The sequence below is a fragment of the Lethenteron reissneri genome, chromosome 35, assembly GCF_015708825.2.
Source record: "Lethenteron reissneri isolate LAM-NWPU_2019-01 chromosome 35, ASM1570882v1, whole genome shotgun sequence".
NCBI lineage: Eukaryota > Metazoa > Chordata > Hyperoartia > Petromyzontiformes > Petromyzontidae > Lethenteron > Lethenteron reissneri.
In genome coordinates, this window is record NC_083813.1 from 13,189,456 (window position 1) to 13,204,356 (window position 14,901).

At 59.8% G+C, this 14,901-nt stretch overlaps 1 protein-coding gene across 1 annotated transcript in view; it reads left to right on the plus strand.

Moving 5' to 3' along the window:
- LOC133350756 (copine-7-like) overlaps window positions 1-11,309 on the plus strand; it is a 39,359-nt gene extending 28,050 nt beyond the window's left edge. Inside the window, exon 8 of the mRNA XM_061565479.1 lies at window positions 11,205-11,309. Coding sequence (XP_061421463.1) covers window positions 11,205-11,309 — 105 coding nt within the window. The remainder of the gene's footprint in view (window positions 1-11,204) is intronic.
- The last annotated feature ends 3,592 nt before the right edge of the window (window positions 11,310-14,901 follow it).

Here is a 14,901-nt window from a genome sequence, read left to right on the forward strand (position 1 = left end):
TCCACACTCAAACACACGCCCGTGGGGTCCACACTCAAACACACGCCCGTGGGGTCCACACTCAAACACACGCCCGTGGGGTCCACACTCAAACACACGCCCGTGGGGTCCACACTCAAACACACGCCCGTGGGGTCCACACACAAACACACGCCCGTGGGGTCCACACTCAAACACACGCCCGTGGGGTCCACACTCAAACACACGCCCGTGGGGTCCACACTCAAACACACGCCCGTGGGGTCCACACTCAAACACACGCCCGTGGGGTCCACACTCAAACACACGCCCGTGGGGTCCACACACAAACACACGCCCGTGGGGTCCACACTCAAACACACGCCCGTGTGGGGTCCACACACAAACACACGCCCGCCATACAACTGCCTTGCTCTCTGCCGGCCTTCAAACAACACGCACATTACGTTGGTGAGCGCTGCACCAGCCCGATGATTGTTAAACGGTGGTTAAACACGTCCACATTGGTGTAGGAAATGCTGATTCTAATTCATCACGTATGCGCGTGTATGTACGTGTGTGGGTGTATTTACGTGTGTGTGTGTACTGTTTGTGTGTGTACGTGTGTGTGTGCGCGTGTGTGTACGTGTGTGTGTTTACGTGTGTGTACGTGTGTGCATACGTGTGTTTGTGTGTACATGTGTGTGTGCGTACGTGTGTCTGTGTGTACATGTGTGTGTACGTGTGTGTGTGTACTGTGTTTGTGTGTCACGGGGAGACGTAGAGCGCAACCCATCTGAGTTTAATCAGCGCTCCGTCGCATCGCGCGTGACGTGTTTAACAATCATCAGGCGCGTGTCGCGTGCAACGACGCACGTTTGTCATTGAACGGAGCTAATTGGTGAGCGTGGAAGCGCGTGAACTCGGCTCTCGCCTGGCCCGGAGCCCAATTCATTGGGCTCATTAAATAATTTAACAAACGGCGCTCGCTCACGACTCGGCGAGCACCGCTCCACTGGGAGCACGTGGGGGGGGGGGACCCCATTGGGAGCGGCGCCGCCTCTTGGGATGAGGGAGGGGGAGGCGCTTCGCTCGCACGGGATGAGCCTCACTGGGGAGTTGGCACCCCCCCCCACCATCACCCTTCCCCACAGAGTCGCCCTCATCACCAGGCGATGGCCTGGACCCGGTCCTCTCTCCCTCGATATTTGCCGGCACGCCGCCAGGCTGTCTTGACGTTGGATATTATCGGCATAAGGCACTACCACTACAGCGCAAGGTACGACGCCTGTCCATATCGCTCAATTATTGTGCCCCATGCATCGGAGGGTTGCGACTTCAAATCCTGGTCGAGGGAGTTGGGGGGTGGGGAAGTGATTAAACCCATTATCCCTGGAGGGGGTCGATAAATCAAGTACCACTTTTCGTGGAAGTCGACCGTGGTTATCCTATGGAGAAACTCACCCCCGCCATACGAATGCGGAATTCCCACCGCTGGCTCGGGACTGTAAACAGAGGATTGGCATCGCCTCGTTGCTCATGTGAGCAGCACGCGATCATAGACACGTGATCACAGACACGAGATCACAGACACGTGATCACAGACACGAGATCACAGACACGAGATCACAGACTCGAGATCACAGACTCGAGATCACAGACACGTGATCACAGACACGAGATCACAGACACGTGATCACAGACACGAGATCACAGACTCGATATCACAGACACGTGATCACAGACTCGAGATCACAGACACGAGATCACAGACACGAGATCACAGACACGTGATCACAGACACGAGATCACAGACACGAGATCACAGACACGTGATCACAGACACGAGATCACAGACTCGAGATCACAGACACGTGATCACAGACACGAGATCACAGACACGTGATCACAGACACGCACTGCCAGGACAAGAGGTTGCGATCGTGCTGCGTTCCGGACGTTCCGGCTGAACTCCGCCGTGGGATAGAGAGAGAGAGAGGGGGGGAGGGTGAGAAGTTAATGAGGAGAGGGGGGCGGTAGGGAGAGGGGGGGGTGGTAGGGAGAGGGGGGGGCGGTAGGGAGAGAGAGGGGTGGTAGGGGGAGGGTGGTGGAAGGGAGAGGGGGGTGGCAGGGGGAGGGGGTGGTAGGGAGAGGGGGGTGGTAGGGAGAGGGAGTGGTAGGGAGAGGGGGTGGTAGGGAGAGAGACGAGGTTTTGACCCCGCGCAGGCCGCCACGGCCTCTCCTCGCCACCGCTTGCCCACTCAGTGTCCCACTCAGTGACGTCACTCAGTGTCCCACTCAGTGACGTCACTCAGTGTCCCCACTCAGTGACGTCACTCAGTGTCCCACTCAGTGACGTCACTCAGTGTCCCACTCAGTGACGTTACTCAGTGTCCCACTCAGTGACGTCACTCAGTGTCCCCACTCAGTGACGTCACTCAGTGTCCCCACTCAGTGTCCCCCACTCAGTGCCCCACTCAGTGTCCCACTCAGTGACGTCACTCAGTGTCCCCACTCAGTGTCCCCACTCAGTGACCCCACTCAGTGTCCCACTCAGTGACGTCACTCAGTGTCCCCACTCAGTGTCCCCCACTCAGTGCCCCACTCAGTGTCCCACTCAGTGACGTCACTCAGTGTCCCCACTCAGTGCCCCACTCAGTGCCCCACTCAGTGTCCAACTCAGTGACGTCACTCAGTGTCTCCACCGTCCCGGTGCGCCTCTGGGAGCGGGTTCCAGGGCGAGTGGCCACATCCGCCGCTGTTGAACCGGAGCAGCTCCGCGTCACGTGGCCCGTGCCGCTCGCGTGTTTGTCCCCCGTGCTGCGGGCGACGGGGGTCTTTGTTATCTCTGGACGTGACGACATGAGCCTATATAGCGCATTCTTTTGTATGTTAACTCTATATCAATAAAATAACTTGCGTGCGGGATCGGTGTTAATGTGTTGTGATGAGTGAGAGTGGAGTGGGGATGAGTGAGCGCGGGTGAGTGCGTGGGTGAGTACGTGGGTCAATGGGTGAGTGGGTGAGTACGTGGGTCAGTGGGTGAGTGGGTGAGTACGTAGGTCAGTGGCTGAGTGGGTGAGTACGTGGGTGAGTGGGTGAGTACGTGGGTCAGTGGGTGAGTGGGTGAGTACGTGGGTCAGTGGCTGAGTGGGTGAGTACGTGGGTGAGTGGGTGAGTACGTGGGTCAGTGGGTGAGTGGGTGAGTACGTGGGTCAGTGGCTGAGTGGGTGAGTACGTGGGTGAGTGGGTGAGTACGTGGGTCAGTGGGTGAGTGGGTGAGTACGTGGGTGAGTGGGTGAGTACGTGGGTCAGTGGGTGAGTGGGTGAGTACGTGGGTCAGTGGCTGAGTGGGTGAGTACGTGGGTGAGTGGGTGAGTACGTGGGTCAGTGGGTGAGTACGTGGGTCAGTGGCTGAGTGGGTGAGTACGTGGGTGAGTGGGTGAGTACGTGGGTGAGTGGGTGAGATGTGTTTGCGTCCCACGTGAATCGCGCGGCTCCGTCCCGTACGCGCGCGCTGTGAATGTGTCGAACCCGAAACGTCGCGCAGGGAATCTCCACCCAGACGGCAAAGCGAGGCCGGCGAGAATCTCGTCCGTCGCGGGGACCCCCGCGGGACCCCGCGGCGGTCGCTTAATTGCGTTTCGAGCCGAAGGGTTTCACGGTGAAGACGATGGGGGGGGGGGGCTTTGATCTCTGCTCTGTGATTCAAGGCCCTGCGTGTGACAGCGGGGGGGGGGGGTGAGGGAGGTCTGTCTCTGTGATATTCCATCGGAGGAGGTGTCCCCCGGTCCCCCATGGACTTACCCCCTAATCCAGCCACGGGGGGGGGGGGTCTCCCCCGCGGGTCCCCTTGACCCCGGCGTGCGCGTGCGGGCGGTGCCGCGTGCGGTTCGGCAAGACGTCCGACGTTTCGCGCTTCCTCGCTTCAGCCGCTCCTTCACCCCGTGCTGGGTTGAGTTGTGTTTGATTCGTCACACGCACGGTCCCGTTTCGCTACTTTCCCAGCTATTTTACACGGGAGATCCGTGGTGGTGGTGCTGGTGGTGGTGTTGATCTTCATGGCTTGTTGTTCCACACATCATTTACATCACAGCCCCCCCCCCCCTCTCCTTGCCCCTCGCCAAGTCAACGGCTTTAATCGCAGGGGTCACGCAGGGGTCACGCAGGGGTCAGGGCGCCGTGTTGGGGAAAGAAAGTTAAAGGCGCAGCCCTGCAATCGCTTGACTCTCGCCCCTGCGAGCGGAGAGGTCCCTCGAGATGACGTTTCTAGAGTTCCTCTAAGGCACTGTACTCCTTGGAGGGGAGAGATGGGGGAGTACCCACACTTTACCCCACCACGCACGATCTGCCGATCGACCAACTGCTGGGAAGCGTTACGTAATGTTTGCGTGCGTGCGCATGCTGGAGTTGTTTTCACCTCGTTAGCATAATTCCCGCACAAGGTGGGAGCGTTACCGTGGCGAGGCCGTGTCCGTCCGCTCTCGCTCCGCGCGCGCCCTTGGACGCGGGGAGTCGCGATGGGGGGGGGAGCGAGGGGGGGGGGCGAGGGGGGGGGCGAGGGGGGGGGCGAGGGGGGGGGCGAGGGGGGGCGAGGGGGGGGGCGAGGGGGGGGGCGAGGGGGGGGGCGAGGGGGGGGGCGAGGGGGGGGGCGAGGGGGGGGGGCGAGGGGGGGGGCGAGGGGGGGGAGGGTGAGGGGGGGGGGGGCGAGGGGGGGGGGCGAGGGGGAGGGTGAGGGGGGGGGGCGAGGGGGGGGGGGCGAGGGGGGGGGGCGAGGGGGGGGGGCGAGGGGGGTGGAGCGGGGGGGGGGGGCGCCATGAATGATTCATCTCGGGCTCGAGTCGGCGTTTATTTTGGGAGCGCGGAGAGTCGCGGTCGCCCCTCGCCGCCTCAATCACACGCGGCTTGGGTTTCCTCTCCCGGCGACACCTCGTCTCGTCTCGTCTCGACGAGGACGAGCAGGAGCAGGGGGAGGGGGGAGGCTTTGCGCTCCGCGGTGAACTTGACAACATCCTTGGCCTCATTTTGTCTTCTTTGTGACGCTGTTCCCTCGCCTCCTCTCCCCTCCTCTCGACTCTCCCTCCCCCCGCACCTCCTCTTCCCTTCCCCCGCTGCCTCCCCTCACTCATCGCTCGCTCTCTCTCTTCTCCCCATCTCCCTTCTCTTGTCCCCTCTCCTCCCATCCCTCGTTGCGCTCTCTCCTCGCTGGCTCCTCTCGATGCCCTCGCTTTGAGATCGTGTCCATGGGCCTCCACACCCTCCTCTTGAAAGAGACGACAACCCCCAATGTGGGGGGGGGGGGGCAATAACCCCCCTTTGCCGGGGCCCTAATTGCATTGCTCTCACCTCAGGTCACTGGGGGTTCAAGGTCCCCAGGAGAAGCTTTAGAAGACAACTTTCATCGAGGATTGGGGCTGGAGGGGGTGCTAGGGAAGGGGGGGGGGTCCCATCTCCTTTCATGGGGATCACATCGCACCCCCTCTCGTGACCCCCATTCGCATGCCCGAGCCGCGTACGTGCGGGGAGAATGGGCCGGGTCCTCGTTAGCCCCGAGGAGTGGGGGGTCCAGTCCGTGTTGGTCCCTGTGGAGTGGAGTGGGTGATCCAGTCCGTGTTGGTCCCTGTGGAGTAGAGTGGGTGATCCAGTCCGTGTTGGAAACTGTGGAGTGGAGTGGGTGATCCAGTCCGTGTTGGAAACTGTGGAGTGGAGTGGGTGATCCAGTCCGTGTTGGTCCCTGTGGAGTGGAGTGGGTGATCCAGTCCGTGTTGGAAACTGTGGAGTGGAGTGGGTGATCCAGTCCGTGTTGGTCCCTGTGGAGTGGAGTGGGTGATCCAGTCCGTGTTGGTCCCTGTGGAGTGGAGTGGGTGATCCAGTCCGTGTTGGAAACTGTGGAGTGGAGTGGGTGATCAAGTCCGTGTTGGTCCCTGTGGAGTGGAGTGGGTGATCCAGTCCGTGTTGGAAACTGTGGAGTGGAGTGGGTGATCCAGTCCGTGTTGGAAACTGTGGAGTGGAGTACGTGATCCAGTCCGTGTTGTTCCCTGTGGAATGGAGTGGGTGATCCAGTCCGTGTTGGAAACTGTGGAGTGGAGTGGGTGATCCAGTCCGTGTTGGAAACTGGAGTGGAGTGGGTGATCCAGTCCGTGTTGGAAACTGTGGAGTGGAGTACGTGATCCAGTCCGTGTTGTTCCCTGTGGAGTGGAGTGGGTGATCCAGTCCGTGTTGGACCCTGTGTAGTGGATGATGCACGGATGGATTCTTGCATCTATCTGTGCGTGCCGGTTTCACAAGAAGCCGCACCTCTCGGTACTTGAATCAATGGCCCAATCCTCGCTGCCACTCAGCGAGGGTAAATCATGAGAACTTCCCATATTTTATGCTGATGACTTGATCGATCGATTTCTTTCCACGAAATGTCAGCGAAGGATCTCCTGGTGTCCGCGTGCCGCTGAGAGGGCGTGGAGCGGTTCGATGAACCGGTTCCGGGCCCCGCTGCGCGCGTTCCCGTGAGGCCGTCTCGAGTCTCCCGACACGGATCGAGAGTCTCCGCGAAGCGACGCCGCTCGACCTCTTTAAGGGCCACGGCGACAGCGAATCACGGCGCGCCGCGCGTCGCCTGCTCGCGATTGAACCCACGCGGTCGCCGGCCCATTGTGACAATCCACTGCTGGATGAGGGCCTCATCCCTCCCCCCCAGCCCCCCACGCGCCTCTGCCCCCCAGCAGCAGACACGGGTTCACCACGGCTCGACAGACGATGGGCAAGCGTGTGGTGGGGTCAAGTGTGGGTACCATCACCCCTTCCGAGATGTCTGGCCAGCGTGGGTGGAGGAGTAGGCCAACTACCATCTTGGTAACAAGGGGGAGGGGGAGGCACTCTAGAGCTCCCTCTCCTGCTGCTGGTCCGTCCGCCAGCAGCGGCGTGAGCAGCCAGCTGCTGCAGGGCTGCGCTTGTACCTTGGCGCTGGCTTTGTCGAGACGCCCTCGGCAGCGCGGAAGTCAGAGACGGCACCGACTCGGCGCTTTGCGCGCGGCGAGGCAACGTGCGAGCAACACCCTCGACGCGCGCCTCTCAGACTCAGAGGAAGCGAATTGGCGGTCATCAATCCGCAGTGATTGGGCAATTAGCGGCGGGGAGGTCGGCGTGCGAGAGCCGGCAGCAGGCGGAGCCGCCACGCGTCCCCCGCGTGTGAGTGGCACCAGCGGGGGTTGGAGGCCGACGCGAGCACGCGGGTCCCACGGGGGTGGTGGGGGGGCATGGGAGGGAGTGTGAGGAGTGGGGGGGGGCCCAGTTGTAAAGACTCGCCACGCGTGGCACCCCCACTTTTACCGCACTCACCACACACACACAGAGAGAGGCACGCGCACGCAGCTCCCCTGTCCCCTCTCCATACCCCCCACACATCCCCCCCACCCCCCACCCCCACACACCCCCCCTCACCTCCCACACATCTCCCCCACTCCCCAAACATCTCCCCCACCCCCCACACATCTCCCCCACCCCCCACACATCTCCCCCACACATCTCCCCCACTCCCCACACATCTCCCCCACCCCCCACACATCCCCCCCACCCCCACACATCTCCCCTACCCCCCACACATCTCCCCCACCCCCCACACATCCCCCCCACCCCCACACATCTCCCCCACCCCCCACACATCTCCCCCACCCCCCACACATCTCCCCCACCCCCCACACATCTCCCCCACCCCCCACACATCTCCCCCACCCCCCACACATCTCCCCCACCCCCCACACATCTCCCCCCACCCCCACACATCTCCCCCCACCCTCCCGTCCTGCCTGCGCCCCGCGCCAAATCACTTCCCATTGTCTCGCCCCGCTCGCCAGGTAATGGGCCCAGAGTCGCGAAATATCACAGGGGGTGCCCCTCCCCTCCATCCCTCCCCACCCGCCCCACAATCACAAAGCGCGGGGCGGGTTGCGGGGGAGGGGGGAGGGGGGGCTCCGTTTTCTTGCTACGCGAGGCATTGAACCGTGGGCGCTGTGAAACACTCTCACAACACGCGCGGGCACTGCGTGTCCGAGCGTGTTGGGGCTACGGATTCCGAGTGATTTGTATATATATGTGTGTCTGTGTAGAGACATCAGCACTAGGGAGACAAAGGCGGCCGTGCGTGAGGTCTGGCCACACACACACTTCTCGCGCACCGTGTCGGTCATTCGCTAACAGCACTTGCCCGAATAGTCTGTGCAAGGCTACATGGGGACTTTTTGTCTCTGTGTGGATGTGGTGGTGGAGCGTCGGTCAGCACGCCGCGTCACAAACCCGGCGACCCGAATTCCACCCCGGCCGCGGCTGACATGGGTGGCGAGGGTCGCCCCGCGACTCCCCCGGGTGGGTGACCTCTGGGCCGTGGTGCTGGCCACGCCGCCAGCCATCGGGTGTCGTTCCCACCTTGATCGGTGCTCGCTAACAGCAGCTGCCCCAACACGGGCCCCGAGTCTTAACTCGATGCAGATTGGCGTCGTTAATGGAGCTCAATGGAATGGAGTTCACGAGAGCTCGCAGACAGCGCCTGGTTGTGAAAGCCCCAACGCAGGAGACCCCCTGGGGTTGATCCTCCAGGAAGCTCGTGGTTCACCCTAAGCCGCATTCACTGCACAGACCGTGGCCGGAGATGCGGTTACCTGATGATGCACAAATGGAAAATGGACAACTCTCCAGTAGCAGTGCGCCCGATCCACAAACAGGAAAGGAGACGTCACAGCGAGGACACTCCGCTCGCTCCTGGCGCGGTTACCGGACTTGACCACCTGGATGTGAAGTTGTGGTTGACGCTCTGCGTCCACATCGGCAGACGTACGGAAGAAGAAAAAGAAGACTCCTGAACGTTCCTTACCATTGCTTCCCCACGCTGGTATCGGCGGGATTTCACGAGAGGAAATGGCATTGCCATTCGGAACTCCTCCAGTGAGCAGTGCATCTCGTTGTGCGAGAGAATGACGTCGAGAAGGTGGCGCTCGGGACTCACGGGGCCCTTGGCACGGGCCCCTCCCTGCCGGCGAGCAGGAAACTCCACGCGGAGGCCATCCGATCGCTACGCTTGAACCAATGGGTCTGCAAACCTCTGGGTCTCTGTGCGAGTCTATGGGTCTCTGTGTGAGTCTATGGGTCTCTGTGCGAGTATATGGGTCTCTGTGCGAGTCTATGGGCCTTTGTATGAGTCTATGGGTCTCTGTGCGAGTCTATGGGTCTCTGTGCGAGTCTATGGGCCTTTGTATGAGTCTATGGGTCTCTGTGCGAGTCTATGGGTCTCTGTGCGAGTCTATGGGTCTCTGTGTGAGTCTATGGGTCTCTGCGCGAATCTATGGGCCTCTGTGCGAGTCTATGGGTCTCTGTGCGAGTCTATGGGCCTCTGTGCGAGTCTATGGGTCTCTGTGTGAGTCTATGGGTCTCTGTGCGAGTCTATGGGCCTCTGTGCGAGTCTATGGGTCTCTGTGTGAGTCTATGGGTCTCTGCGCGAGTCTATGGGTCTCTGTGTGAGTCTATGGGTCTCTGTGCGAGTCTATGGGCCTCTGTGCGAGTCTATGGGCCTCTGTGCGAGTCTATGGGCCTCTGTGCGAGTCTATGGGCCTCTGTGCGAGTCTATGGGTCTCTGTGCGAGTCTATGGGCCTCTGTGCGAGTCTATGGGCCTCTGTGCGAGTCTATGGGCCTCTGTGCGAGTCTATGGGCCTCTGTGCGAGTCTATGGGTCTCTGTGCGAGTCTATGGGCCTCTGTGCGAGTCTATGGGCCTCTGTGCGAGTCTATGGGTCTCTGTATGAGTCATTGGTGACCGGGTTGGGACCCTCAACTCACCAACACGGCAGGACGCAATCGCCGTTGCTTGGGCAGCTGTGGCCGGGTTCCCCAACTCAGGTCCTCAGCTGCGCCGACTCGGTGCCTCCGACACGGCCATGAGCTTCCGACGAGGGAGCGCTTCCCATGACGACTTCAGCGCGGAGTTTCAAAACCCCCGGTTCACATCCATCGCCGATTACTCACCACCGTTAGAGGCCTGCCGGTAAATGTGCTGCTCCAAATAAAATCCATAACGAGGCGAGCGCGGCGCGTGGAGCGAAGCTGATACCGCAGCGTTCGCGTATGAATGATTGATGCCCCCCGGGGTTCTGTCTAATGTCCTATGCAGGACATCTGCGATTAATACGACGTCATCACACAACGGCAAACGTCCCCACGTGCAGCCTACGCAGGCTCTCGACGCAAGTGCTGTTAGCGAGCACCTATTCAGGCCAACACGAGGGGGGGGCGGGGTGGTGGTGGACAGCGCCAGGCGCGACCGCTCTTGTCAATGTTAATGTTTACATCCTCCCCCCGTCGAGTACTCGTTTAGGGCTGAGTCGACCTAGGGGAGGACACCCACACATCTGTGTGGATCACACAGAGATTTGTGAAAATCCCGAACCCCCCGGCTTGTGAGGTGGTGCCCATGAGATTGCAGTACAGCAAGCTGGGAGGGAGGGTTCGTGAACCCATCTGTGCGGCGCTGCGAGTGTTGCCACCCCCTCGTGTTCGTGGTGGGCGTTCTCCGGGTTGTTCCCACGTGAAGCCAAAGACCCCAGTGCAGCAGCAGCAGCAGCGTCCTCGTGGAAACGAGTCCTGACGCTCAGTGGGGGGCCTCTGCTGCGTGGAATGAGGACATCAGTGTTGTTGATCTATCACCATGAGGACGGTGGAGTAACAGCCTGATAATACGAGTCGTCCTGTCGCCTGGCTCGTGCTCGACCATACTTCACCACGCTGGTCAGTGCGTGTGTTGGCGAAATGCATTGTCGGTGGTCTCCCTGCAAGAGAAGTTCGCTTCAACGCCCTCGCTCCTGATGAAATCCGTGGCTGGGAACATCCGAGTTCGTAGCGCGATGCGCTAACCACTACGCCACAGCTCACACCATCACCAAAATGACAAAGCTCATCCGTAAAGCCTTAAAATATTATTTAGGCAAGTGCTGTGAGCCAGCACCATCACCACCGTCGCCACCACCACATATCACTCATGCATTCGTTCAGGCACTCGATCGCGATAGACTGATGATTATTTAATTAATTATACATTCCGCTCCGGGGCCAGGACTTGGCGGTGGTGCCGTCTCGTCGCGCGCTGCTCGCGCGACGAGACGGAGCCGCGACATTTCATCGTGAACGCTTCGCGGAGGTGAGGAGGCTCACAGGTGGCGGTGAATACTTGAGCCGAGCATCCCCCAGCCCCCACCTCGCCACCCACAGGACCAGCCGGGCGTGGCGCTCTGGGATAGGGGCGCGAGCTTGGGGCGCGATGTGCCCCACGCGGACGAGGACCTCGCGTCGGGGCCTGTGGACGGCTGCGGCTGATGAGGCAGAGGCGACCGCGCGGCGTTGGGGCCTCCGGGGGCCTCTGAGCGAGAGACCCCGAACGTCTGGGTGGGGGCGGGGGTGCACAAGCCCCCACTCCCCCCCCCCCCCTCGTGTGAATAAGAAACAAGTTGGGCGCCACGGTGGCGAGGAGATGTTAACTACCTCGCCTGGTGTGCAGGAGGTCGTGGGTTCGATCCCGACCCTGACGCCTGCTGCTGTATAGGTGGAGTTTGCGTGTCTCTCTCTCATCATCATCACGGTGGCTAGGAGATGTTAACTACCTCGCCTGGTGTGCAGGAGGTCGTGGGTTCAATCCCGACCCTGACGCCTGCTGCTGTATAGGTGGAGTTTGCGTGTCTCTCTCTCATCATCATCACGGTGGCCAGGAGATGTTAACTACCTCGCCTGGTGTGCAGGAGGTCGTGGGTTCGATCCCGACCCTGACGCCTGCTGCTGCTGTATAGGTGGAGTTTGCGTGTCTCTCTCTCATCATCATCACGGTGGCCAGGAGATGTTAACTACCTCGCCTGGTGTGCAGGAGGTCGTGGGTTCGATCCCGACCCTGACGCCTGCTGCTGCTGTATAGGTGGAGTTTGCGTGTCTCTCTCTCATCATCATCACGGTGGCCAGGAGATGTTAACTACCTCGCCTGGTGTGCATGAGGTCGTGGGTTCGATCCCGACCCTGACGCCTGCTGCTGTATAGGTGGAGTTTGCGTGTCTCTCTCTCATCATCATCACGGTGGCTAGGAGATGTTAACTACCTCGCCTGGTGTGCAGGAGGTCGTGGGTTCGATCCCGACCCTGACGCCTGCTGCTGTATAGGTGGAGTTTGCGTGTCTCTCTCTCATCATCATCACGGTGGCTAGGAGATGTTAACTACCTCGCCTGGTGTGCAGGAGGTCGTGGGTTCGATCCCGACCCTGACGCCTGCTGCTGCTGTATATGTGGAGTTTGCGTGTCTCTCTCCCTCCGTGGTTCCTCCGGATTTTCCATCCACATTTAGAATCAAAGTACGCTTCGAGTATTCGGTTGCTCTACATTTCCACGTGATGAGCCACTTCGTTGAGCTCTCATTTGTGGCCACTCGCTTCTGAAAAGAGCTACATATCTCAGTGGGGCCTTACCTGGTCAATCTTTAAAAAGTTTAGTTTAAGTGGAGGGACCTCAGACGTAGGCACGTCGTTCCGACTCCTCAACATGATCCACTGCTCACTGTGAGAACTCCCCTTACCCCCGTCCCACTAAAGCGACAGAGCAAGCGGCTCACGATCAGAACGTTGCGAGTTCAAACATTGGTTGAAGGTTGACTCAGCCAATCATACCCCCGGGGTAGGTAAAATACCTACCACTATGTGTGGAAATCAACGGTGGTTTTACGAATAATTGACTCGCCCCTGCTATAGGAATGTGGAATGTCTGTCACTGGCGCAGGGCTGTAAACGGGATATGAGCACCAACGCCTCGTCGCTCGATCGATCGATCGAGCTGGGATTCACGGTGACTCCGAGATGTTTCAATCTGGGTGCGAAACGCGGTCGAGTGACGCGCGTCGCTTGGAGTGAAACAAAGAAGACGGTCGCTCCAACCATCAATCATCATCAATCATCATCATGATGACCATCCGTGGTCAATCCACTGCTGGATCAAGGCCTTTCCCCCCTCCGTCGCCTGGACAAAACGCATCTCACTCCGCGGCGCTAAGGCGTCCACGCGACCTTTGCCCGCGGAGCGAGACGGGGAAGGCACCGGTGGTATTGTCGCTGCTGGAATAATGGGGAAGAACATTCATAATAAATCATCGCAGTCCACGCGCCGGCGTGGAATGAGGCGTCACGTGGTGCATGGTGCTCTAGTCGTCACGTGACGCATTGTGCTCTAGTCGTCACGTGGTGCATTGTGCTCTACTCGTATTGTGCTCTACTCGTCACGTGGTACATTGTGCTCGAGTCGTCACGTGACGCATTGTGCTCTAGTCGTCACGTGACGCATTGTGCTCTAGTCGTCACGTGATGGATTGTGCTCTAGTCGTCACGTGACGCATTGTGCTCTAGTCGTCACGTGGTGCATTGTGCTCTAGTGGTCACGTGGTGCATTGTGCTCTAGTCGTCACGTGGTGCATTGTGCTCTAGTCGTCACGTGGTACATTGTGCTCGACTCGTCACGTGGTGCATTGTGCTCTAGTCGTCACGTGGTACATTGTGCTCTAGTCGTCACGTGGTGCATTGTGCTCTCGTCGTCACGTGGCGCATTGTGCTCTAGTCGTCACGTGGTGTATTGTGCTCTACTCGTCACGTGGTGCATTGTGCTCTAGTCGTCACGTGGTGCATTGTGCTCTAGTCGTCACGTGACGCATTGTGCTCTAGTCGTCACGTGGTGCATTGTGCTCTAGTCGTCACGTGGTGCATTGTGCTCTAGTCGTCACGTGGTGCATTGTGCTCTACTCGTCACGTGGTGCATTGTGCTCTACTCGTCACGTGGTGCATTGTGCTCTAGTCGTCACGTGGCGCATTGTGCTCTACTCGTCACGTGGTGCATTGTGCTCTACTCGTCACGTGGTGCATTGTGCTCTACTCGTCACGTGACGCATTGTGCTCTAGTCGTCACGTGGTACATTGCGCTCCAGTCGTCACGTGGTGCCGGGATAGGCGGCGGACATTCCGCGCGGGACTCCGCGGTGAGATCGCGCATCGCTCTCTGACTGCCCACCCCCCTCTCTCTTTTCTCGTCTCTGCCTCGCCACCAAGTGCTGTGCTGCGTGATCAAACAACGGGTGAGAGACGGAGAAAGATCGCAGCACGCCCTGGGAGATCCTTCAAAGATTCAGCTCCTGAAGAAGTTCCCAGCACCACCGCTGCAAAAACAATATTCATGAGACTCGGTGAGGCTTTCCTGGGTAAATCGAGCGGAGTGAATCATCGTCGCGAAATCTGAGCGTCACGCGGCACGACCCGAGCGCACGTGGGAGAGTCTCGGGTCCCTTCACGACCCGCAGACTTCACTGGCGACGCGGGGAGTTGCCACGACTCGGGGTCACGGTCTGGTCATGTTCAGGGGTCGGCAACCTTCGGCTCCGGACTGCTTCGTGATGTTACTTATTAAGGACCACCGTCTCGTGTTCACGTGCATTGCGTCTCGTGTTCACGTGCACTGCGGCTCGTTAAATATTGACGGGGGGTGTTTTTTTTACTAAATATCAAAAAAATGTCACTTCTTGTTATTTTGGTTTCCGATCCCTGTGGGTGAACACGTCCATCACAGGTCGTGTTGTACGCTGCGGTGGATGTAACGCCTCTCGCGGCTGCAAGGGGCACCCCGAACAGAACGTGGGCACCGATGCGAGTCGAGAATGACGACGGCGCACGTGGGTCGCGATGACGCGGCCTGAACTCTCCTTACGGTAATCATAGTCAGGGTTGTACAGCGTACTGATGTCCGGCGTTTCGCTTCTGTCCATGAAAAAACACTTCCAACACGTGGAGCAAAACGTCGAGCATCGTGCCGAACGGCACACAGGGACACGGGGGGGCTGGAGCGCGCACCCGGACACGGGGGGGGGGGCTGGAGCGCGCACACGGACACGGGGGGGG